This window comes from Mytilus californianus, unplaced genomic scaffold (assembly GCF_021869535.1).
Source record: "Mytilus californianus isolate M0D057914Y unplaced genomic scaffold, xbMytCali1.0.p SCAF_53, whole genome shotgun sequence".
Taxonomy (NCBI): Eukaryota; Metazoa; Mollusca; class Bivalvia; order Mytilida; family Mytilidae; genus Mytilus; species Mytilus californianus.
The window spans coordinates 611,237-638,729 of record NW_026262705.1 but is presented as its reverse complement, the minus strand read 5'-3'; the positions used below and the strand labels follow the sequence as shown (position 1 = coordinate 638,729).

The window sequence follows — 27,493 nt, the reverse complement described above, 5'->3', positions numbered from 1 at the left end:
TCAGCGCTTCCTAAATCTGTCAACGAAATGAACTCACCAAGTTATTTCAATTGTTTCCTTTGTGTGCCTAATTTCATTAAGTTTGAATTGAATGATTTACTGATTTCTGTTCACTAATGGAATTAATTTAAAAACCTAACTTTTACTTTTGTAATTTTTATTTGCCTTCACTGGGAATCGAGACCCTCCTTTAAATCTCTTAAGTGTGACTGACATCAACACTTCGACAAAACCTCTCGGCTACCGAAGGGTTGCAATGAAGACGCCTATTTTATATATACAAATGAACATATGATGCATATCGGTGTACCTTTATATATATATATATATATATATAATAGACAATCGTATAGTATAAGTTAGTAACCGATAGTGGTAGGTGTTATTGATCACTAATATACAAAGAAGACGGCTTTGATATTTTTGTTTGTATAATATTAGGGATGTTGTATTTTGTACTTCGGTCAATCACCTCCTACTAGCTTCGGTCAGAAGAGAAAGGTAACATTTTGTTCATATTTCTCATTTGAGTGTAGCATAGTAATCACACATTTTCAAATGTGTTCTTGCGTTTATTTGTACTGTATTTCTGTCACGTGATATTGTAATTTTAGCGGTATTTTTAACATTGCCATATAAGCGGGAGGTTTGGCTAGCCATAAAACCATTTTCAATCCACCATTTGTTCCTAAAATGTCCTGTGCCAAGTCAGGAATATGGCAGTTGTAATCAAATAGTCCGTTTCTATGTATGTGGCGTTTGTTTTTTGTAGCAGTTCAGTGTTTCTGTTGTCCCATTGTTTTCCTCTACTACTGTTGCATTTCCTTATTCATACCAATAAATGACTGCCCATCGCTTCAACACAAAACAGTAATAAAACGAAAGTAGAATGTCCATGCTCATTCCATTTTAAGATCATGTTTAAAGTTTGAGAATGTAAAAATCTAACCCAATTATTCTATCGAAAGAGACACTATTAGGTCCACACTATATCATCGAGTGCGAAATACCCTTTACTCTTTTTAATTTGATAATAAATATTAAAAAAAAAAACGATCTGTCTCATTACCTTAAAAACAGTGACACGCTAAACAACTAAACCATGTGCATGAGCAACTGACTATATTTTAGGTTCAAATATGTTTCAGGTACTTGTTTAGTAACATCATCGAAATGCTGAACCAGGATTCCTTCCCAGGATTGTCATCGCTTAATGAATTGTAAGTACATTGAAAAATACAGACAACAATGTGAAAACAGATGGATTGATAAATACTGGTTAAATAGTGTATTCAATATTACATGCAAATATCTTCCAGGAACTAGACCGACACGATTGTCGGAATGACTCACATTTGTAAAGGGACAACGCACGTGCATTTGTCAATGTATTTTAGTCTTTAACGGTCATTTTGATTCTAATAACATCTGAAAAGTCTGAACAATGAATAATTAAGTCATGTTCAGCCAATCGGTAGTTTTTTTCAGACTTAACGACTGCTGTAAATTCAGTACGGTTTAGACAATTGGATCGCAATCAATTGAGGACTTTTAAGTAGCTTTTCAGATAATTCAGTTTGTTACATGTGTACTGAATAGTCTGAACAAAGGCTGAACATATCTTAATTGACTGCAAGCGAATTGTATTTACAGTACTGAATGTATCGCCGTAGATAAATTTGAAAACTGACCGAAAGACTGGACATTATCTAATCATTTATTGTTTAGTATTTTAAGAACTGTAAAGATGAAAATGACAGTTTCCGATCAAAATTGGTTGTGGTAATAGTCTACAAATAATTGGTATAGACTCCATAAATAAGATTCGTAAACGCCTAAAATGTTGCCACATACTGACTTTGATATACATTATTGACACTACAAACTGCTCAGACTCTGAAAATATTTTATCCTCGACCAGTAAGTAATTTTGTAGTTTGGTGTATTGCTGTCAACTTTAAGAATTTATTTAATAGGTAAAAAGGCTAGAATTTTCAGATAGTCACCTTTAAACATTTCTATAACTTTTTCAAAATCAACTTGGATTTTCATCAAAATATATAGCTATCTCGTTTATATATTGATCTTACAAATTACCAGGTTATTTTGTAGTTTGGTTTATTGCTGTCCAATTTAAAGATTCAATTTATAGGTATCTATCTGAATTCAGTAAAAACTGAAAATTTTACCTTTTTTTTTTTTACCTATTAATTTTAAAAAATCCTTAATTTGACAGCAATATATCAAACTATCATACAACCTGGCATTCTGTAAGATCAATATATAGTTGAGATAGCTGTAGAGTTTTATGAAAATCCAAGTTGATTTGAAAAAAGTTATAGAAATAGTTACAGTTGACCACCTGAATTTAATCAAATCCTTGAATTTGACAGCAATGAACAAAATACCAAATAACCTGGAACTTTGTAAGATCAATATATAATGGAGTTAGATGGGCTGATTCAGACCAGTCAAGACTAAATTTAAAGTTCAAAACTGGTCGAGACTGGTCGAGCATTTGTCGAGACCATATTCAGACTATACCAAGATTATCAAGTACTCAACCAGACTTATTAAGTAAAATCGAGACCAAAGTCGAGAAAAGTTGAGTACAGTTAAGTACTGTCGAGATTATGTCGAGTCTTTTCAAGTAAAATATGTGCTCGACCTTACTGGGCGAGCACAAAATATGGTCTTTTCAGTTTGTAGTGTGAGAGACGATATGTCTAAAGGTAAATTGCTTATAAGTTGCCAAAAAGATAAGGTTAAAACAAAGACAAGCAACAACGAACAACACCAGTTCTCGGTAGCCTGACTTTGTACATGCAAGAATTATGATAGTGTGAACAATTATAAACGTGCACAAACCTCCCCTATTGCCTATGTTGACGATAATAATTCTAAAAAGTAAGATTCAAAATAATACCAGGGCAGTGAAGAAAACAATAAGTTGACAATGAACTCCAACAAAGGAATATAGGACGGGACATAATTTGAAGAGTAAGTTAACAATGTACTTGCTTCTACGAAAAGGTATGTGAGGTCGCCTCGACTAGTACTGTTTGTTGAATACTACTTCTCAAGAAAATAAAAATAAAAAGTAACGCTCCTTACACATGTGTTACAGGTTTTACGACTTATTTAAATCGTCTGTATTGGCGAGAAGCTAGGACGCAAACTTTATTGTTTACTGAATTAAAGAGTCTATTCCAGTTGTAACTCTTGCTGTTTAAAGATAAGTGTATTGGAGTTTTCCCTAGTCTGATACATTATTTTATTTTTTTAATGTTTTAGTTTACTTTACGACCATAACAACAATAAAATGTAAAAAAGGAGTCAAATAATTGTTTACAAGTGAATTCATTCATACAGAATCACGACTGTACTTATTTTTGAAAGTATGTAGTATTTGTAAAAGTTACTATGAATTGTTGACCCTGCGTTGTGGACTTCGTCATGATCATGTTTGATGGTACTTGAGGGCTGTGGCATATTGTAGGGGCAGAAAAATATCAGTGCTTATTATATGTCATAATTATTTTGTATAGTCTGATGATGAAAATCGAACCCTGCTTTACAAAACACTCATCTTTAACCATATGTAAAAACAATAAAAAAAATTGAACAAAATGCCAATATCTTCTTTGAACATATATAATTTTGTCAACTATTTGATAACTATTTACACCACTGGGTCGATGCCACTGCTGGTGGACGTTTCGTCCTCGAGTGTATCACAAGTCCAGTAGTCAGCACTTCTGTGTTGACATGAATATCAATTATATGGTCATTTTTATAAATTTACTGTTTGCAAAATTATGAATTATTCGAAATACTAAGGATTTTCTTATCCCAGGCATAGATTACCTTAGCCGTATTTGGCACAACTTTTTGGAATTTTTGGTCTACAATACTCTTCAACTTTATACTTGTTTGGCTTTTTAACAATTATTATCTGAGCGTCACTGATGAGTCTTATGCAGACGAAACGCACGTCTGGCGTATAACATTATTTACACCACTGGGTCGATGCCAATGCTGGTGGACGTTTAGTCCCCGAGGGTATCACCAGCCCAGTAGTCAGCACTTCGGTGTTGACATGAATATCAATTATATGGTCATTTTTATAAATTTACTGTTTGTAAAATTATGAATTATTCGAAATACTAAGGATGTTCTTATCCCAGGCATAGATTACCTTAGCCGTATTTGGCACAACTTTTGGAATTTTTGGTCTACAATACTCTTCAACTTTATACTTGTTTGGCTTTTTAACAATTTTGATCTGAGCGTCACTGATGAGTCTTATGCAGACGAAACGCACGTCTGGCGTATCAAATTATAAGCCTGGTACCTTTGATAACTATTTACACCACTGGGTCGATGCCACTGCTGGTGGACGTTTCGTCCCCGAGGGTATCACCAGCCCAGTAGTCAGCACTTCGGTGTTGACATGAATATCAATTATATGGTCATTTTTATAGATTTACTGTTTGCAAAATTATGAATTATTCGAAATACTAAGGATTTTTTTTATCCCAGGCATAGATTACCTTAGCCGTATTTGGCACAACTTTTTTGGAATTTTTGGTCTACAATACTCTTCAACTTTATACTTGTTTGGCTTTTTAACAATTTTGATCTGAGCGTCACTGATGAGTCTTATGCAGACGAAACGCGCGTCTGGCGTATCAAATTATAAGCCTGGTACCTTGGATAACTATTGTCAAAATGCTCCTATGATACGATCAATTATTATGACCAGGTCAACTGTTACAAAAAGTAAAATTGGTGAAATTCAAACACTTTTTATAATTCACATGTTTCATACAGTAGTAATCTGTTGTAGAGATGTGATACCACCAAATCATAATCCGTCACATCCAGTTGTAGGAAAGTCACCCTGTATTTCATTGCAGGAAAAAAAATTGAGTCATACACTTGGGTTGTTTAAATCATCATACTTTTTTTTGGCAGTTTGTATAAAATATTTTGGAAACATCAGGTGACATGATTAATAAAGCTTGTTAACAGAAAAAAGAGGTGAAAATTTGATTGGTTTACTTCCGGTGATTGTTATTAACTTATATGCAATTAAATGTTATGTGAAATTTTCACTCTAGTTCTGGACAGGATAAAACTTTACTCATGCTAAGCATTTTTTTATTTGAAAAAAAACAAACGATAAAATCTGCACAAATTTGAAAATTGTCAATTAAACTAATATTAACAAAGACTAATTGGGAAAAATCAATGGTGGTATTACTCCTAGATACGGAATGTAAAACTAGCATTTGATTATAATTTGCTTCACCATTTCCCTGTTTGTTCAGCAAACTGACCGTATAGGCATACCCTAGCATATATGCATGCTGTAGACATGGTAATTTTATATCAGCATATTTTTGAAAAAAGAAAGAAAAACAAAAGGTAACTATGTATTATACAACCATATAAGTTGTGTTATGTACAGTGTACACGCCACAGGATGTGACAAGACCTTCTCCATTTGAAAAAGAAAAATTGTAATGGCAAGGTAAAATCGTACTTTTAACTTAAATTATCAAAACATGATTTTAAAAATGCACCCTGGGTTTAGTCGTCTGTATATAACTGTAATTTAAGATTACCAGAGTTTATAAAAGAAGCAGATGTTAATATTAAGGCAAACATAAACCATTCAGCAATATCTTAATAACGAATACGTGTTATTCAAAGCAAAAAGAAATATGTGAACTTAGTTTACTTGTTTTCTCATTAAATACTGTCTATATTTTATATTTATAATTGTATTTTTTTTTCATAATTGTTTATTTTAGGTATTTATTATTGTATTTTTTGGATATTAATAATTGTATATTTCAGATATTTATAATTGTATATTTCAGATATTTAAAATTGTATATTTGAGATAATTTTAATTGTATATTTCATGTATTTCTTACTGTATATTTCATGTTTTTCTAACTGTATATTTCAGATATTTATACAGCAATTCAATAAAAGACGTTCACAGAGAAGTGTTTTATAACTTAACCAATTTGGAAATACTGTAGGTCTTTTTAATACATTTAGATTATAATTGTACAAAATGCATTTCTGTAATTTTAGGATTAAATGTAATATGTAAATAATATAACGAATCTTAAAAAAAAAGACAATAATGAACGAAGATTCATTGTCATACCGTGGCATGTTCTGTTAAAGAGATAAACGATACCAAGGGAGTATTTGAACATCTCCAAAAAAGTTTAAAAAAAAAAAAATAGACAACGCCATAGTCAAAAATAAAAACGAAGAAAGGACAAACAACAATAACAAAACATTACTGTAACAAAGAAATCTAAACACAGATTTACTAGAACCCCACCAAAAATAGAGAGTGAACGCAGGTGATCCAGAAGGTTAAGCAGTTATATACCTGACTTAGACCACTCACCAGGCATGTTAGACTAGACTATTTGATTGTTATGGTATCATTGCTATCTCGATAAACTTCTCAGATATCATATCTATATATTTTGTTTTCTTCTTACTTTTCTTTCTGCATTCCAAAAAATACACAAGACATGTATAATTTCGAAGCAAATAAAAAGACAAGAAGCCATGCATTGATTTTTTCAGCTATTTATATAAAATTTGTAAATATACAAAATATGATTTAATGCATATTTTTAACTGATTTTAATCATATACAAAACGATTTGTAGCTTTAACTTCAACCAGGCAGCAACCGAATGCCACAAAACAACGACTCCTAAACGTCAACATATTGCGGTCTTTGATAAATTACAATACTTTATATGCGAAGCTATAAATCAAATATAGAGTATTGAATAAATTTTTTCAGAATTATCCAACAGTCGGCTATGACTTTTATTTAATGTACTTGTAGTCAAGACTTAATATTTTAATTGTACAGCTACTGATATTAAGTATTAGTATCCCAAAATAGATTTATAACAGTTTCATTAAAGTACAAATATAAACCGTGACGGTTGTTCACATGACCTTGTTTTTCTTGGTACTAGTATGTCATGTTCTTTCACACAGTTCTAGCATATTTATCTATAAAAAGGTACGGACAGACATACGTTAATCGTTCATATACGGCCAAAGTACAAGAAAATTCACTTCTTTGTTTCTCTACCTCTATTGTCTGACACCAACTAACATACCTGTCTCGTGAAATACTACTTCCATCTAAAATAAAGGATAATTAATTCACTTTTTCAGACAGTTAGGTGATAATGTGATTGGAAACCTTGACAGAACAGTCTTTCAAAATTTAGATAAATTAACAGAATTGTAAGTACCACCCTTCCGAATATAAACGTGGACTGTTGATATCTGTTGTACTGTCTAATAGTTTAAATTGGTAATCATTCATGTTATCACAAAATATCAACATTTCACATGCCATTGCATTTCATTGAATCAGTTTCATGTGACATGTTTGTTCGTTTTGTACCTGTACATATAAATAATTATTGGACATTATAATATTTCTTCTAAATTGCAACGTAACTTAAACTAAATATTTTATGAAATATATGTCCAGTAATACATAAAAAGACATCTTGAGTACAACTTATGGTCGCAAATATAGACAGGTATATCTTTACTATATGCTGAGCCCGATCGAGTCTAAAAATAAAGAGAATATTTCACAGAGACTTAAATCTACATGCATCTCATGCACATGTCATATGTGTTTAAGTAAGGGTGTACAGTTAGTTAGTTAATTTGATTATTGATTATTAAAACCAGCTAACAAGTCAGATCGTACAAGATGTGAACCTTTTATTCTACAATCGGCCATCTTTTATATAACTAACATGACTAATAGGTATACAAAATATTTTACTTCAAAATGTTTATTATACAAATAACTTCTCCTTCTATCATATTCTATGTTGTACAAACGGTAATATTAACATAATTGTTTACGTCAAAATTCATTCACAGACAACGCTCGGGACTTTATAAAAAAAAATCTTCAAGTCAAGGTTTACATGAAAACAAATCATAGAGTTACATATATTATCGGAAGATATACAAATGTGTTGTACTGTAGGCGATAGAGAAAACCTCGACAAGCATAACTTTTTCTCCTGTTCTTAAAACTCTACAGATTATAATTAACATTAACCAAATTTTTTTTAATCCAAATCTATTAAAAAAACAAAAGCTCACAAACCAAAAAGAACAAAAAGTATATCCAAAGACAGGCACGGATTCAGAGCTTTGGCTGAGGGAGATCTATTCCTCATTGTAAATCATTTCTTAAATTTGATACCAGCAAATTTGATTAACACAATATCCGTATGTTCATGTCAGTACTTTGGTGCCATCACAAAAGTATTAGCTATTGGGCTGGTAATAAATGAATTGTAAATTTTCCTACAATGTACATATACTGTATAACGATTTTGTAATCAGCCAAATATTGTACAAATAAGAGTTATATGATTTGTTTTCATTTTAAATAGGCTTCAAAAGTAACTTATCTTTTTATCTTCCTCTTGATTTTTTTTCTGTTCACAAATAAAGGCAACAGTAGAATATCACTGCTCAATAGTCATAAATCGATTAAGCGAAAAAAAATCCGGGTCACAAACCAAAACCAAGGGAAACACATCAACTATTAGAAGAAAACAACGGAACAACAGAAACACTGAACTGCTGCAAAAACATACGCCAACATACATAGAAACGGACTATTTCATAACAACTACCATATTCCCGACTTGGTACAGGACATTTTAAGAGAAAAATGGTGGGTTGAACCTGATTTTATGGCTAGCCAAATCTCCCGCTTATATGGTAATGTTAAAAATACCGCTAAAATGGACAACATTACTTGACAGGAATACAGTAGAAATAAACGCAAGAACACTCATGACAGAGAAATACATAAATAACTAACATAATAGTACATTGCAACATGTAAACCACAGAACAACAACGGACACCTCCCATTAATTAACGACAGTACACCATATAACGGTGCGTCACTCGAATGTATCAACGCCACAAAAAGTGACGTCACAGGTAAATTTCTAAAAATAGAATATAAGATTGGAATATAGTTTGTAATGGTCTTATTTTTTGTATTTTCTAACCATTACAAGAATATTAATATAGAATTGTGTTAGTAATGGTGTAATTATTTGTAATTTCTAATCATGTCGGGTTTTCTTATAAATCAAAACTGTGTAAAAACAAATAAATCCTGTGCATATAGTTGCTTTAAACTAACAATCATAAAAATGAACTAGCTGATTAATTATCTTAACTTTTACATACAAACGCTTTCTGTCAAAGGTTAGAAAAACATCTTAGCAACACAGTGTTCATTAGTCGATGTTTAATTCACCTGCAAATGATATTTCTTCTGCTTTGAATTCCAGGCATTTACAACAAAACAATATAACAACGCTCCCAGAAAATATATTTTCAAACCTGAAGTCGTTGCAAGTCCTGTAAGTATATTAGTGACACACCAAAGCTGTAAATAGATGTTGTCATATAAGAAACTAATTATACTCTCCATTTTAGATAATTAAATACTTACATACTTTAAAAGAAACTAATATTCCAACTCTCTGAGACAATCTACAACAAATTAAAGAGTATTTAGTCGAAGTAGTTTTGTGAATACGTTATTATTATAGCACTTAGTAAGACAGAGCCAACGACTTTTGGTCGGAAGAAAACATATGATCTGGAAAGCATCTAAGTATGAACATTACAATTGAAAAGAGGTTTAGAATGATGTCGATAAAATGTCGCATTATGTACATGTATTCTTCTTTATTTTCACAATAAACGTTAATGACAATTTGCCATTATCTATTTCACAATGATATTAGCATGATATCAAACCAATGTTTTATGTTATTCTCCAAATAAATATTTATTTCCAATAAAAAAACCAACATGCTTTCAGATATTTATATGAAAATTTCATACAAGAATACGATACAGATGTTTTCAGTGGTCTTCATCAGCTTCGGGAATTGTAAGTTACAATAGGTATTAGAACATTATGCAATATGAATATGTACATAGCATTTTGATCTAGCTTATAATGATAATCAATCTGATAATACCATTTATAGAATAACTGTTTACTAAACGTTGAATCGTTCGAAATACTAGTGATTTTCTAGAAATAGATTACCTTACCTATAGGCACACCATTTCGGACTTTTGCACGTTCTTCAATGGTCTTCAACTTTATTTGACCTTTTATTATTTTTAATTCGAGTGTCACTAATGAGTCTTTTTTAGACAAAACGCGCGTCTGGCGTACAACATTATAAGCGTAGTATCTTTGATACGAATTTTTAACATACAATTGCTAGCTCTTTTTCACTTGATATGCCTTACTGAGACATTGTATATAATCTAAATATAAACGATATACATGTGGAATCACCTTTGATACTATAACATGAGCCCTTAAGCGTTGTGATTGGTTAATGCAATACTCATATGATAACAATGTACTCTACTGATATTTATACGGTTTTATGTTACATTTGCTATTTGCTTTACGGAAAATCCCGAATAGGCCCCTGAGCTGATTTAGTATATACTACTTGCGGATATACAGCTGATTTAATGTCTAATTATAATCTATTCAAAACAGTTAGAATAATATGTTATATGACTGTTCTTCTAACTTGTTCTGGAACAGTTCTTCTCAAAGCTGCTCTAGGGTAAAAAACTGTCACCATTTATTCTAGCATATAATTGCCCAAAACTGTTTTAGGAACTGATCAAAGATACTATGCTTATAATATTGAACGCCAGACGTGCGTTTAGTTACATCATACTCATTAGTGTCGTTTGAATAACAACAGTTAGAAGGCCAAAGAAAATACAAAGTTGTAGAGCATTAAACATGCTAAGTAATAAATATGCTTTCTCTACCGCTTACATGGCTTAAGCATTATTATACACAAATACAAATGCGTTAAACGTTTAAGTGAAAACTAGTTATGAACATGGAGAAATAAAGACCTTACATACACCCGAGACATAATAAAATATGCATGCCATAAACATAATTTCTAACTGCCAATGACTTCCTCAACGACTTGAACTGTCTGAAATAGACGCAAAGAGCGTCCTGTGTACGAAATAACGAGAGTTGCGATTATCTAATTCAAAAAATGCATGCATCGTTTAAGTTAATTAGTTATTTGTCAGTTTGATTTACTTAGTATTTGGAGGGGCCTCGGTGGCCGAGTGGTCTAAGTAGTTACTACTATAATCACTAGCCAGTAAACACTGAGGTTGTGAGTTCGAACTCCGCTCGTGCGGGTGCACTCGACTCCAATCTTAATTGACTAGGATTGTCAGTTTTCCTATCGAAGGTCGGTGGTTTTCTCCGGGCACTCCGTCTTCCTCCACCAATAAAAACTAGCCGCCACGAAATAGCCCAAAAGCGGTGCTTAAAAGTGGTGTGAAAACACCAAAAATCAAAATCAAATTTTAGTATTTGGAATAGGTTTTTAAATGATTTGTGTCAAGTCCTTTCAAGAATGTACATGTATGTATAATTTTAGGGTATTTTCATTCCTGAATCCTGTTACATTATAAATGGAACTGAAAGATCCATAGAAAAACTTTACGTGACATTTTTAGTTTGGAAGCATACGCTTCATTCGGTTAGCCTGGTATATTGGCTGAGTTTTTAAAACCAATTGGTCGATGCCACTTCTGGTTTAACTTTATTCATATATGTTATGAATATTATCTCTAATTTTAAAGTTTAGATATGAGAGAAGTTTAAGTGATGATATTGATTGTAATTGATATAATGAATTATGTTCTCTTTTCAGATATCTTCAGAATAATAGAGTATCGTACCTAACAACCGAAATTTTTACCTACCTACGGTTCAAGGAGATATTGTAAGTATATTATAATCATAATTAACCATTTACGGAGAACTATGTAAGCCTCCGACGTGTTGATGAATTTAAAAATATAAGTATCGTCTTTTCCTCATGTCTTGATCTTTTCCGCGGTATTGACACAGATGTAAGACGTCAAACTATAAACTATGACAAACGTGATGATTTCAACTTTCCAATTCCCAACTTCCCACTTCTCAGCGGTAACATATAATCTGTTCCATTGTATGGCGTTTACATATCTCAGTTAATACGTTACAGTCGGGAATGCTCAATCTATATTGACTTTATTAAACAGTGGGTGCTACTTACACAAAAGCTACTGCAACAGAAGTATAAAGAAGAGCTACTTAATAGTAAGAGACTCTTACCATGTCGAAGCACATGGCCTGGTTTGGGGGTATATGCGATTCCCTCAGTTTTTGTTTGTTACCTTGATTTGTCTCTTCCTAATCGATTTACGAGATTTGAACATCAGTTAACTACTGTCGCCTTAACTAAGCAAATATATGTCACTCTACGGCATTCAGCAATGAGCAAAACCCATTGCGCATAGGAAGCTATAAAAGGTCCCATTTACAGGATAAGTTAGTTGTACTGATATCTTTGTGTTATCTTGTTGTCGGGTAGGTATACAGCCCTCATTTACTATCATTAAAAGACATTGTATCATATGTTTGCCGTATCAATCATACATGTATTTAGTGATTTTAATCATTGTTAATCCATAGTATCATTAATTATAGAATATTTAATTTTGTCCAGGGACTTTTCGCAAAACCAATTACAGAGTCTCCCGTCGAATGTTTTTTCGAACCTTACATCGTTAAGAATCTTGTAAGTATCATTTTATTATTGAATGTACATTGCGTGAAAATAATAATACTGGATACAAAACTGTTGTTGTTGATTATTACTTGTATCCTTTATGTATAATGAACCGCATCAACGAAAAAAATATAAAAAGATAGATTTATAGCAATTGAGCACGCAATAATCACAAATTTGAAATACTATCGAAGAACATATACAAGTCTTAAGCATATTATCACTACAAAAGTCTAAAAGTCTGAAAAGACCAGTTTTTGTCTTAATTTGCATGAACTTTTACTCGACATTCTCCAAAAGTATGACTTGTGTCTTAATTTTTCTTGACAAATTCTCATTTATATTAAATTTGTATGAAATTTACTCGACATATTCTCGACATTCTGAATATGGTCTTAAAATTTCTTGACAAATTCTTGACATTTGAATACTGTCTTGAAATTTCTCGACATATTCTCGACATTCTTATTTTTTCTCAGTATGGCTTGACATATTCTGAACATTTTGAATCGTGTCTTAAATTTACTTGACAGTTCTGAGTTTTACAAATCATCACCAATATTCATGATATAACTTTAATCTTTATTTCTCTTTATATGATATACTGTTGTTTCAAGTTACACTTCTTTACAACAAAAATAAAAGTTGGGCATGTAAAATAATTGAAAATTTGGGTATATAAATATTTTAACAAATGCAAATATGGCTATGAAATCTAAAGTATAAAATAATTCAAATGTGGGTGTGTTGATATAAAACAATTTCAATATGGGTTTTTAAATAATTACAAATTTTGATTCCTAAATCTTATAAATTAAATGATTCAAACCAATCATACTGTAGACATATTTCATTCTACATTCATAATATTCAATGTTGATATGGTAAATAATTATTATACCAAAATGTGGTTTATATAAATAGCAAATTATGATGATATACAAATCATTCATTTAACAGAAGAAAAATTTGTGTAATGTCATCTGTTGGAATATATTAAGTATTACACATGGACAGGATGTTCCCCATAAAACTAAGGTATTCCACACCCCAGAGTACAGCAACTGTCAAATAGAAGTTATTGCTTTACCTGTAATCAGCCATACAACTTATCAGTTGACCGACCATGCCACTACAATTTAAAAAGTTTGTTGATAGATGAAAATGAAAATCATCATTTTGATGAAAAAAAATTGAATTGAAATGGATTTTCTTCATCAAAATTATGAAGTTAATTATTTCAACATAAAAACAAATTGAATAAATCCCAAAGATTAAAAGAAAATTATTATCTACTCCAGGAATAATAAAAAAAATGTTTTTATAATGGGTCCCATCAATGATTTCTATAGAAATCATCGGTCTTATGAAATGGTTCTCAAACAGACATGCATAATATAGATCTAAACATTTTTTTTTTTCAGGAAGGAGTTATCACAAATATTTATTTTTGTTAAAAAATTATAAAATTCAACACTCAAATTTAAATAAAAAATGTTTTGGGGTTGTTCTAAAAAATGAATAAGGTTTTTGAAACAAGATGGGAACAAATTCTTTGACCTAAACGAAAGCCCCCCCTCTTTTTTTAGCCACACACACCCAAAAGATGAATTGTGGGGTCCAAAAGAGATACAAGACACTTATTTTAGTAAAGCAAATTTGACTGGCAGTTTTGCGAACGGCAAAAATCTAAATGCTGTTTGTCAATACCTTCGACTTATATCCCAAGTGAAAACAATTACTTAAATGTTTAATAAAAATAAATCAAAATTAAACTACATGGTGGATTATTCAGGGTATTCCAACTTAGTTGCACCAAAAGGGTATCTTACTATACCAAATTAATCCTTGATTCTTCAAAGTTTAGTTTAGCCATAATAAAAAGGAGTATACAACAGCAATAGAATGTCATAAACAGTGCAGAATAAGTCTGTTCACATTTCAGGCGAATTTTATACTGTTGAGATAGTGTCAAGACATATTTAAGACTGTCAAGAATGTGTCGAGACATATTCAGACATTATTTAGAATGTCAAGAATATGTCGAGACATATTCAGACATTATTAAGAATGTCAAGAATATGTCAAGACAGATCGAGACAAATTTAAGAACGTCAAGAATTGGTCGAGACTAATCCAGACTCTTATCAGATGATACAGGAAGTGTCGAGAAATATTAAGACAATGTTCATACTGTCAAAACACTTGTCAAGAAGAATCAAGAACCTTATTAGACAAATTCATACTATGTCAAGAATTTTTAAAAATTATTCAGACAAATTAAGAATGTCGAGTAAAAATTTATGCAAATTCAGACAAAAACTGGTCTTTTCAGACTTTTTGACTTTTGTAGTGTATATTACAAGTTACAAATTACTTGTTCGACGCCAATGTATCACCCGTCGCAAATTTATGCAGCGTACGATGGTGTAATAGCGTATAGATTGAAAGGATGTTCGTCAATGTCACATTAAAACGATAAAGGAAGAAAACTTCAAATCATAGTGTATAACAATTCAATATTAATCTTAAGTTCACATTCAACACCGTCTGTAACTTCATCGCCAACAAACAGTTTGATTTTCGCTTTCTATTGAAAAATCAAAACATCATCAAACATGTGTACAACTAACAGTCTAAAATCAATAAACATACAATGCTGTGAAAACTGACACTTACAGTATTTTTATTATTGAATGATAAGCCCTTATCATGAAATTCATATGATTCGGTGTATATGTTCTAGTACCTACAAAATATATAAGTATTCTTTTACTGTCATTTCAGATATCTCTACAGTAACTTTATAGCAACACTTAGTGAACATACATTTTGGAAAGTAAATAAACTTGAACAAATGTACGTATCAAAGTATGCGTAGCTTGTATTAAGGTTAAACACATTTTGTCACACAGTTCATATGTAAACCTGAATTTTTCTTTTCAATTTTTCAAACTATGTACAGGACAAACATAATCAAATCACGTTCACCTCATGTACTTGTCTGTCGCAAATTACTTACAGGACAAGCATAATACACGTTCTTTTATGCAATACACCCGAATTATCTCCTTAAGTGTGGTGTCAAAGCATTGCAATCGATGTTCAGTGTGCTTATATTCCAAAACAAATATATGTTACGTTCTAACGGCTAGATACGCTAAAGAAAAACGCGTTCGATTAAACTTTTAAAAAATAATATCAATTACTGCGTTCAAATCGTTTTGTGGATTAAGCTGTTACAATAAATTTAAAACAGTGCGGCATTATGATCTTTTGTTGATTATTTTCCGTAGGAATGATAAAAATCGTAGTTTGTAATGTCTCAAATATGAGAGGGCTATCTACATGTGAAATATACTATTGTGCAATAAAATTTTAGTACTGCCACCCTTGTTAATGTATATTTTTCGTTTCAATTAAGAGATATCCATGACAACAAAATATCAACAATTGAAAATTCCTCGTTTGGGGATCTTCCAACACTGACAACACTGTAAGTACAAATTAAAAGAAGGCTACTAGATTGATATGATTATGGTGATGCAACATAGCAAAGGTTACCGCAATACAATTAGCTGCATTAACAACTGACATTGAAATTGAAATGGTTATTCCTTTAAAACTTCATACTTTATATATTTTTTCGGGTTGCGTTTTTGTTTGATTTATATTTCGAAGGGTTTTGTAATATTCAAAATTATTTTTCAAGTAAAGTAAACAAAGAATTCTATCGGTTGAGTAGGGTCTTTTTAAAGCTTCCTTTTTCATTGTACTGTTTTGTTTGCATTTAAATGTATAATAAATACCTTTTTCTGTTGATGGCTGTAAAAATACATTAACGCTAAACTTCGGTTGGCGTTGTATGTGTTTCGAATTGTCACTAAGGAATTTGATACTTTTTCGGCATTTTTCACTTTAAACTTCGCTGTTCACTATAGCTAATGATATTTTGGAAATGTTCAGAATATTTCAATAAACATGATGATTATTGCGGAATATAACTTGTTGAATAACATTGGGAAAAATACCCAAAAATTCCAATAATGTATGTAAGTTAAAGTAAAAAATATAGTTTAAAGAATAATTTATATAAAACAAATAGCTTCAAAATACAATATAGTCGTTATCATTGAAATATGTACAGAGTAAGTCGAACATTTGATGTCGCTAACTGGCTAATTTTTGTGGTTGTTTTGATATACAGTCCACACCTATTTATTCGAACACAGACATGGACTTAGAAAAGCATGTGATAAATTTGACCATACAATATAAGGAAGTCAGTTTCATAGAGTAAAAATAAATGTTGCCTTTTTTCCTTTCAGTCAATTGCATTATAACTTAATCACCTGTGATTGTTACATACGTTGGTTCCGTGATTGGCTTCTATCACGACCTACCTTAGGAACAGCTTACGCCACATGCAAAACTTCTGGAATATATATAACAGATGTGACTGATGATGCTTTTGAAGAATGCAACGGTAAAATTCATTCAGGATGTTCGCTGAAAATGTTAAAAGACTGTTATAAATTTAAAGTACACAAATAACGCAACTTAACTAGAAAAAAAAATTAAAGGTCCGTGTCCTAGTAATCGAAATATATGCTATTGAAAATTTAACGAGAAATGATTTTTCCTACATGTTTCATGTATTTCACATTTTCTTTCAAACACGATGAAAAAATAACCAGGATTTAACAAGACTTTCACAGAATGTAGATAAATGAAAAAAAAGTAAAGTATATGTAAGCAGGCAAGATTTTAATAGCACTACATGGATAAAACAAGAGGTTTACGAATATCTGCGAAAAAAGGTAAAAAAAGACAAGCGAACATTCATATCATTTAGAACTAATCACGTTATATGAAAACATGGAAGAGAGATATATGCATGTCTGTTGTAAAAAAAAAACTCATCAAAGATACCAGGCTGATAATTTTGTATGCAAGACGAGGGTTTCAGCTTCGAAACACTCATCAGTGACGCTCTAATTAAAATAGTTGACAGGCCAAATCAAGTGTGAAGCTGAAGAGCTTTGAGGTTTCACAAAAAAATAGAAAAAATGGAAAGGAAGACAAATCCGTATGTAAACATTTTAACGTTCATGTGATACCTCTAGTATGTGAATTTAAAACAAAATTGCAATAAGGTATGGGAAGAAAAGCAACAAAAAATACATATGGATGACTTGAATAATCAACTTCAATAGTGATATAACTTTGACGGACGGGACCATATCAAGTATGTCCGAACTCAACTCAAAATGTAATTGATATACTGGTCGTTATTTAAAATAAATTTCATAAATTGTAGGCAAAAGGCCTTGCCCAAGTGGATGGACTGGTCAAAATTGTGATGTAGGTAAGCTGAAACAACACTTTTGTTTAACAATTTCATTATTATCTCAGAGTTACAACCATGGTCATCTTGAGTCAAATGCATAAACCACCTAAAAGCCAAGCTCAACAGGATCTACATGAAATTTCAAAGTTGCCTAAGATCAACCTTGTCTAAGGCACCTAAAACAATTGTCGTTTTGGTTTCATTTTCATTAAAAACAAATATCTTCAACGAAGCAACGATTCTCAATGTTTCGATTGTAGGAAAACTCTCTTTAAACGATTTTCTTAGCATCAATAAGGTAATACAATGGTTCAGTACTACCGCATAATTTTGAATCATTTTAACAACCACACAAGCACACGAATCCCTTATCCCCCACCAATACCCTACTTGGGCAATTTTATGAGCATCAAGTCTACTAACCTTGCCTTATGATTAATTTACATTAAATTATGTCAGATTTTATCTTTGGGTTTTTTTTTTAATTCGAATGTTATTTTACGGATAACCGATTTAGCCATCTCATAGCTTCTGCTTTTTCATAGCTATCATAAATCAAATTTGCTGAAAATTTCGAACTGCTTATTAGTTTTCGTCGTGTGATTTTAGACATTGAGCCTCCAATTATGTTTGCATGTCCAGGCAATATGACTGCCTTCACTTCAGAATAGACAAAGACTCTGGAATGGTCTGTACCTGAGTTTATCGATCCAAACAATGAAACTTTGGAAGTATTTTCAAATTATCCTGAAAGCAAATGGACTTTTCCATGGGGAGATTTTAATGTCAGTTATTCAGCACTGAAGCCATCAAATGGTCTTCGAACTGAATGTTTATTTGAGATAAGAGTGCGACGTAAGTAGATCAATTTTGATATACACATATATATATATATACATGACAAATACAGTAATAGAATAACATAGTGACTAGAGTTTTGTCTTGATACCTCCAATGCTATTATCCAAACATCGACCTTAATAGAATTAATATAGGGTAAATAAAGGCTATAGTAGTATACCTCTGTTCAATAGTCATAAATCGATTTAACTGAAACACATCCGGGTCACAAACCAAAACGAGGAAAACACATCAACAATATAAGAGGAAAACAACGGAACAACATAAATACTGAACTGCTACAAAAACAAAAGCCAACATACATAGAAACGGACTATTAGATAACAATTGCCATATTCCTGACTTGGTACAGGACAAATTAAGAAAAAATGGTGGGTTGAACCTGCTTTTATGGCTAGCCATACCTCCCGCTTATATGGCAATTTAAAAAAATGACAACATTACATGACAGGAATACAGTACAAATAAACGCAAGAACACTCAGGACAGAGAAATACATAAGTAAATAATATAATAGTACATTACAATGTGAACCACAGAATAACAACGGACACCTCCCATGTACATCACAATGAGTTATGAATATTGCGTCATACGAATGTATCAACGCCACATAAGTGACGTCACAGGTAAATTTCTAAAAATAGAATATAAAATTGGGATTAAGTTTGTAATGGTGTTATTTTATGTACTTTCTAACCATTACAAGAATATTAATATAGAATTGTGTTTGTCATGTTGTAATTACTTGTATTTTCTAACCATGTCGGTTTTTCTTCTAAATCAAAACTGTGAAAAAACAAACAAATCCTGTGCATATAGTAGCTTTAAACTAAAAATCATATAAATGAACTAGCTGATTAATTATCTTAACTTTACATACATATAAAAATGAAAAAAGAGAATTCAAACCACAAACGATAAGACATAACACAATATCTCACCAGAATTACAAACGAAACATCATAATTAAATACATGAATGTTGGATGTATAAATACCGAGACACGTATAATACAATGTAGCAATGCGAATTCACACTCGGGAAAACAGTCATTTATTCGGGAATAGGTAAAGTCCGGTACTTAGCAGACCAGACGACGTAGATGGTAAACCACAATCTAAGACGTGGTAAAAATGTCGTTAGTTAGTTTAAACACAGACACATCGTATAGATCAATCAATTCGTGATGGTGTCCATCAAATTTACGGAGTGTCATTTTTAATCTTTCCTCCTCATAACTCTTTTTGAGCAGATTTTGCGTAAGGAGCACACTCCTGTATTTGAAGTGTGAACTTGCACGAGCATAACGTATCAACTGAGATATGTAAACACCATACGATGGAACAGAGCATATGTTACTGCTGAGAAATGGAAAATTGATAATCGGGAAGTTGAAATCGTCCCGTTTGTCATAGATTTTAGTGTCAAGTCGTCCAACTGTGTCAATGTTGAGGAAAAGATCAAGGTATGAAGCAGTCCTTCTAGTATCAGTAATATCCTTAATTTCAAGTTCATTGGGATATATGAGACGTAAGTACTGACTGAAATATGGGTTATTCAGTTACAGCACGTTATTAACTGCATGCGTCCGAAGCGCTTTTCTTGATTTACCATTATCAGGAACACTCAAAGCTGAATATGTGAAGCCGAGGATGTATGAGAACCGAACCAGTTATATGTTTAGCCTAAGTCCTGGAAAGCAAGATTTATTTCTTTGTTGTAATTATTTTTAACTGGCCTCCAGTTACAGCGTGCTACCTTAGATCAGTTCCTTGTTTGTTTTTCTTATTGTCTTTTTCTCTTGTTTCTTTTGAAATACAAACTATTTTGATAAGTCGATTTTTTTGCAACTGATGTTTTAAGTTTGTTCTTATTGCGTGCTGTTACACCACTGTCCCAGATGGTAAAAGAGAGGCGAAAGATAACAAAGGGACATTCAAACTCGTAAGTCGAAAATAAACTGACAACGCCATGTCTAAAAAAGAAAAAGACCAACAGACAAACAATAGTACACAAAACACAACATAGAAAACTAAAGACTGAGCAACACGAAGCCCATCAAAAAATGGGGATGATCTCAGGTGCTCCGGAAGGGTAAGCAGATCCTGCTCCACATGTGGCACCTGTTTTGTTGCTCATGTTAGTTATTACAAACCCGGTAATAAGTCTAATTCGGTAGGTCACATTCGGGAAAAGGGGAAAGGATTGTAGTAACGACATTATGAACATATCCGCTATCATCTGTGAAGCGGATATTCCGTAACGGTCAACCAGCTCGTGATGGCGTCCGTATAATTTACGAAGGAATGATTTCAACTTCACCACTTGGAACTCTTGGTTTAATAGCTTCCTTGTGAGCAGCAAGCCTCTATCAAGGAAATCATGATAGTAAATACAATCCCTGGAGTATCGTATCAACTGGGAGATATATACTCCGTATGCAGCCCTGCTGGAATATTGCTACATACAAATGGAAAGTTCACAATTGGGAAGCTGGAATCATCTTTTTTGTCATAGAGTTCATTGTCAATTTTTAGATGTAAGTCTATATATGAGGCAGATTTAACTGTATCTGTTGTATCCTTTATCTCAAGTTTGATGGGATAGATGCGTTCAACATAGTCACCAAATGTTGAATTATTAAGTGAGAGAGGTGAGCGTTTTCAAACATGTTACATTCAGTGTGTCCCTCTCCAAATTATCTTTTATCTCGATCGCCTTGTCAGTTTGTTTTCGATCTATGAGTTTGACTGTCCCTCTAGTATCTTTCGTCCCTCTTTCTTGGAACCGATAGAGAAAATTGTTTGATAAGGAAATTATACTGCAATGCCATAAGGTTCTAATGATAACATCAAAGGTGCAGGAAATTTATCTACTCCAGCCTTCAGTGATGTAAATATAATAGGTTTATTCAACACTAATTTCAGATCCAAGCGTAGTCATGGTCAACACATTAATATGGCCCTAACGTTAAGAAGTCTTTCAAATCTACATCCCTCACTAGGGGCAGATCGCAATCATACGCTTGGGTTACATTACATTCGAACCATTCTATTTTCACTGCCTGTTTACTTTTTAAAATGTTTGAGAGATTATGCCCTTGACAAATGATTAGATATAAGAAGATGTGGTATGAGTGCCAATGAGACAACTCTCCATCCAAGTCAAAATTTATAAAAGTAAACCATTATGTATAGATGTATAGATATGTTATGCAAAAAATATACAGACTAGTATGTAAATGTATAAGTTGTGATGTAGCAATTTTCCGTCTATTTAAACCAGTAAGATCAGAAATTCCTTCAAATTCAGTTTTCAAATAGGGAAATCGATGCTAACAACATCAGCAACGTTCTTTATCACAAAAAAGTAACATCTAAAATTCCGCGTTTCTTTCAATTTCAGTCTGTTCCTTTTGTCTTCTATAATTACACCAAAATCATTGCACTTAAAATATCAAACTATGTAGAAGCATTGCAAGATCTTGATTTAGAAAAAATACTTTAAAACCCCTTTTACATGTGGCTGTTAAATATATTTGGACTCTCCATATATTTACAAGCACTCTTGTCATGTAATTACCAGTAATCTAAATATAATTCAACATGTCTTACTGGACACTCTGTCAGAATAGGTTAAAACAATTAGGTCGTTGATAAAACGAAGAATCAACAAGTTGAAAAACTGTGTAAATGTCGACCTAAGTCCGTTTTCAGAAACAAAGACTCTATGAAATGTCTGAAGTATCTTCACGACAAATATGTTGTTGTTTCTTCGAACAAAGCTCCAAACAATATTGTTTTTATATGTAAATCCTTTTACTACGAGTGTCTTATTAAAAAAATTAGGAATAAATGAACACTCGGGAAATCCCACGCACAAAAATATAACCTTTGATAAAGAAGAGATCTTTACAAATCGCAAGTCCTTCATGGCCTCATTGAATATTTCAATTCACAACAAATCTGAGAACTTACCTTGTTGGTATTGGATACTTAAACTTCACAAATTTCCGTTCAAACATCGGTACATTGTCGTCTCATTTACATGTTCTCCAAAGGAATTGTCCGTAAGATTAACAAAAATTTGTCTGCAGTGAAAGAGGGATTACAGAAAAACTGTGACACTGTTTACTCGCGTAGTGGCATTAACAATGTGCGAACTCTTACAAGAACTTAAACTTCTGGAAAAATTCAAAATCTCGGTCATTTTCTATCAAAACTTTCGATTTTTCCACCCTTTACAACACCATACCACACAAAAAATTAAAAATCCGTCTTAAAGAAATAATCCACAATGTTTCACTTCATACAAATGGTACCATACGCTATAAATCTATTGTTTTGGAATACAATTCTACATATATTGTTAAATATGAGCCCGAAAATAAAACATGTTATTACACCGAAGAACCATTGATCAGTTCCTCATTGACAACATATTTTTTTAATTTGGAGGTATAATTTTCCAACAAATTGTCGGCATTCCCATGTGAACCAGCTGTGCACCACTCCTGCTGGCCGACCTTTTCCTATTTTTTTATGAGTCCCTTCAGAAACTTGTAAAAAAAAGAAGATTAAAGAAGCTAGATTTGTTAATTTCACCTACAGATATATCTATTGGTGTTCTTTCCATTAACAATCCAAACTTTTCTGAATGGGTCCCATAAATATACCAACGTGAACTAGAGATTAAAGAAACTACAGATACAGTTTCCTCTGCACCATTTCAAGACATTTATCTCAAATTTGGCAACAGCGGTCACCTCAGTACCATAATCTATGACAACCGAAACAATTTGAATTTGAAAATTATAAATTTTCTGCACCTCAGCAGCAATATTTTAACTTCACCTGCGTATGGAGTATACATTTCCTAACTCATGCGATATTCAAGTGCTTGCAGCTGCTACTCAGACTTTGTACAACGTCATCGTGTTTGAGAAAAAAATATTATTTGTTATTTTTTTTCATGATATCATCCACTGGTGTTGAAACTAATGACTGAGTAAGAATACTATGTTGTCTTTAAACGTATCAAATTAGTTATTATATAGACCTCTCACATTTCCATGTGCCTTTATTTTTAAGCATATCCCTGTAATGATATTGCTGCTCCGATCAATGACGCTATTCTTTGTAACAACTGGAGAAAGGATTTTGGACAGTTTTGTATTCATTTATGTCAGGAATCATATACAGTTGGTAGAGGAATAAATCCAAATAATATCTATGTATGTGGTGCTTCTGGCTCATGGCTTCCAAGTTCTAACAGCCCAGATTGTAACGGTAAGTGTACTCTTACAAATGTTTTATACATTAAAGGAAAAAAAAATGGAAAAAAAAATCACTAGGATGTTTTGTTTTTTTTTTAATTTAAACTGTCTCAGTAAAAAATGTTGTTTCCAAGTGAAACCAAAAAAATAACGATCAAAACTGATTATATCGGACAAATATGAAATGGTGACAATATTAATCGTACGAATTTTGAATGGAGTGAGTGCTAGGTGTCGAAAATTCAAGCGTTTTTTGTTATGTAATCCGTATTCGTCATGCAAGATAAAGTATTACATATGCGGTCAGTAGGTGGTAAGTGAGTCGCTCCTATATTCTGTAAACTGTTTAGCAATTCTGTTTTATTCTATTCGCTATTCCTTGCTACTTTTTATTTTTGGTCCATTACTCTCAGTTTTTATATGTTAGCACTACAGTATTCTCTTTTTCATTTTTCCATTTTCTATTCTTTATATTTTTACTAATTCTTCACTCCTTTGCAAACCCCTTGCAGACCATCAAATATACTTTAAAAATGAATGAAAGACGATGTGCTGAAAAGGTCTATGAAATAGCAAATACATAACCAAGTATTCAGACTTTTGAAATAAATTTAACAGATATTTTCATACTAAAACAAATACAAAAAATTGATAATTGATTGTTGAATACTTAAATAACGATAACAAATTCATAATCTAAAATATGGATATATTTCTGCTACTTCAGTCGACCAGGATGAGGGGTAAACATTTGGTCTGCTCCTTTGACGTAAGAGGGTTGGGTAGATGCAAATATTTCCCACACGCAACAGGTTCCTATTCCGAAGTGACATATCTGCTTGGTTTTTACATCTTACACACCCAAACCGATACTCCGCTTTGTCATGGTATTGTCAGTACGTTTTTGACTTATGAGTTGGAATTTCACGTTGGTATCTGCCGCCTCTCTTTTATCGAGGTTTTACTGCGGGGCGTGAGATGCCCCGGGATGACCCTATACAGTGAAAAAAGACAAAATTATGATAAAAATAAATAAATAAAAAATATGAGATATTCAAAATTCTTCTTTTCATAATAATAATATTAATTTGCAACACATGTCTGTCCATAAACAATCACAGTAATGGGTAATTATAACTGTTCTGGTTAATCTTGAATATCAACAAAGCCATAAATTCATCAAATAAATAGTGCAAGAAAATTCTTAGTTTTAACCTAAATATGCAATTATTTCTGATCTTAAGTAAAACAATATAGTATAAATAAAATAATCATTGCGTTCAACAGTGTTGTTTGTCTCAAAGAATCAGGACATTCGGTTCTTCAGCCAAATAAGCCTTTTACATGCATATTGAACATGTTGAAGCTAGGTCTATTTCAGTCTTTGGAAAAACAAGAAAAATATTTTGTCAAAAGATCAGAATGTTTCTATAATAAGACGATAAATATTTTGAAGAAAAAACACATCATATGTCTGTATTGTTTTAAACACGAATTAGATGAAAGCAATGTGAACCTCTGTGGCATCAAATATAAAAACAATGTTAATAGAATAATGAAAAACTAGTAAATCATAAATTACATACATATTATGCCATCAAACCTGACTACCTATTTTCTAAAATTTTGTGTATTTTTCTTTATATGAATTTATAAGTTTGTCAAATGATTCATTTAATAGATAATGCACATAATTACTTGGCTTGCTTTTTTCATATGGAAATATGGACTCACTACATTGAGCTTTGTATATGATATTGATACACGTATGTTTGTCAATAAAAACATTGCAAAAACAAAGAAAAACTATATTTGGTTTCGGCTATGTGTTATCTTTACAGTGATGATTGATTCAAAATTATTCAGTGCTTTTATATAAAGGTCCGGTCAAATTTGCTTTTTAATAAATATTGAAGTAAGGTTTATTTCATTCTGGGGAAAACATTGGCCACACCTTTAATCAAAATAAATTTGTTATTGAAAAATACATTTTTGAGTGATTCACAGCCTGTTGAAACATACGTTAGCCTGATCAGAGTACAATGTTGTCTGAAGCAAATCCGATCCATATGTAAATGAACATAGTCCTAACTTGTCTTTTGATTCCTTAATATGCCGAAGACATCATTACTGATGGAAAAAGATAAAGCCTATCCTTTGTGTATATGACAGATAACATCATTTTTTTTTCGTCACACAGTTATGATAAATATTTATTTTAAATTTCAACAAATTGTAGCGACAATATTGGTCCTTTATTGTTTCTAATTACAGTTATTGTTTCGTCATTACTGGCTACAGACGGATACATCATTGCAAACAGCTACAAAGATTGTACTATGGGTATCAAAACAATGCAGTCATTCTATATAACAAATCTAAAAGAGTCAATGTTTACAAAAGAACGACTCTTCCTTGTCAGGATATATATTGTTGTATAATATAGTATTAAATATTTCTTGTAGATTTCCTTGTATAATAAAATGCAATATGTGTCTATTCTTTTACTGATCTTCCTTTATAAGTTCCAATCTGCCTAATGTGATAGGAGAATCAAATATGAATGTCAAGAGCACATTAAATTGTTTTCAAACATTAACAACAGGGTAATCACGTCAGCTCTCTGGTCTTCAATGATGTATTAAAAAACTAGATGTGTCGGAACGACACGAATGGCCCCGCTTGCTAAAAAAAACTTGATGCCATTTTAGGAGAGAAAATTTGAAAACTTAACTGTTATTGTGACGAAATTTTCAAAGTCCAAACCCCGTTATTTCGGCACAAATCTGTAGAGCGAAACCAGACGTATTTAAACTCAATCTGTTGCTCATCATAGTAGACTCACATACTAAAAACCAGCTCAGTATATGAAGGCGTTTCGAAAAAAAGTCCGTATAACTGTTATTTTCACGAAATTTTCAAAGTCCAAACCCCGTAATTTGTGTGCACAAATCAATGGAGCGAAACCAGACGTAAACTCAGTCTGTTACTCGTCATAGTACAAGACTCACATGCTAAGAATCAGATCAATATGTGCAGGCGTTTTAAAAAAAAGTCATATAACTGTTATTTTCACTAAAAGTCCAAAGCCCGTAATTTCGGCACAAACCAGTGGAGCAGAACCAGACGCAAACTCGATCTGTGCTCACCATAGTAGACTCACATACTAAAAATAAGCTCAATATGTGAAGGCGTTATGAAAAAAAGTCTGTATACATGTAACTGTTATTTTCATAAATTTTCGGC

The 27,493-nt window shown here is 32.0% G+C and overlaps 1 protein-coding gene across 1 annotated transcript in view; it reads left to right on the top strand.

Moving 5' to 3' along the window:
* Nucleotides 1-26,736, top strand: part of LOC127703871 (leucine-rich repeat-containing protein 15-like) — a 29,078-nt gene extending 2,342 nt beyond the window's left edge. The window contains exons 3-16 of the mRNA XM_052207947.1: nt 1,149-1,220; nt 5,981-6,052; nt 7,237-7,308; nt 9,414-9,485; nt 9,953-10,024; nt 11,856-11,927; nt 12,696-12,767; nt 15,546-15,617; nt 16,183-16,254; nt 17,087-17,244; nt 18,079-18,126; nt 18,718-18,963; nt 24,063-24,260; nt 26,522-26,736. Coding sequence (XP_052063907.1) covers nt 1,149-1,220; nt 5,981-6,052; nt 7,237-7,308; nt 9,414-9,485; nt 9,953-10,024; nt 11,856-11,927; nt 12,696-12,767; nt 15,546-15,617; nt 16,183-16,254; nt 17,087-17,244; nt 18,079-18,126; nt 18,718-18,779 — 916 coding nt within the window. The 3' untranslated portion in view covers nt 18,780-18,963; nt 24,063-24,260; nt 26,522-26,736. The remainder of the gene's footprint in view (nt 1-1,148; nt 1,221-5,980; nt 6,053-7,236; nt 7,309-9,413; nt 9,486-9,952; nt 10,025-11,855; nt 11,928-12,695; nt 12,768-15,545; nt 15,618-16,182; nt 16,255-17,086; nt 17,245-18,078; nt 18,127-18,717; nt 18,964-24,062; nt 24,261-26,521) is intronic.
* Nucleotides 26,737-27,493: the final 757 nt, after the last annotated feature.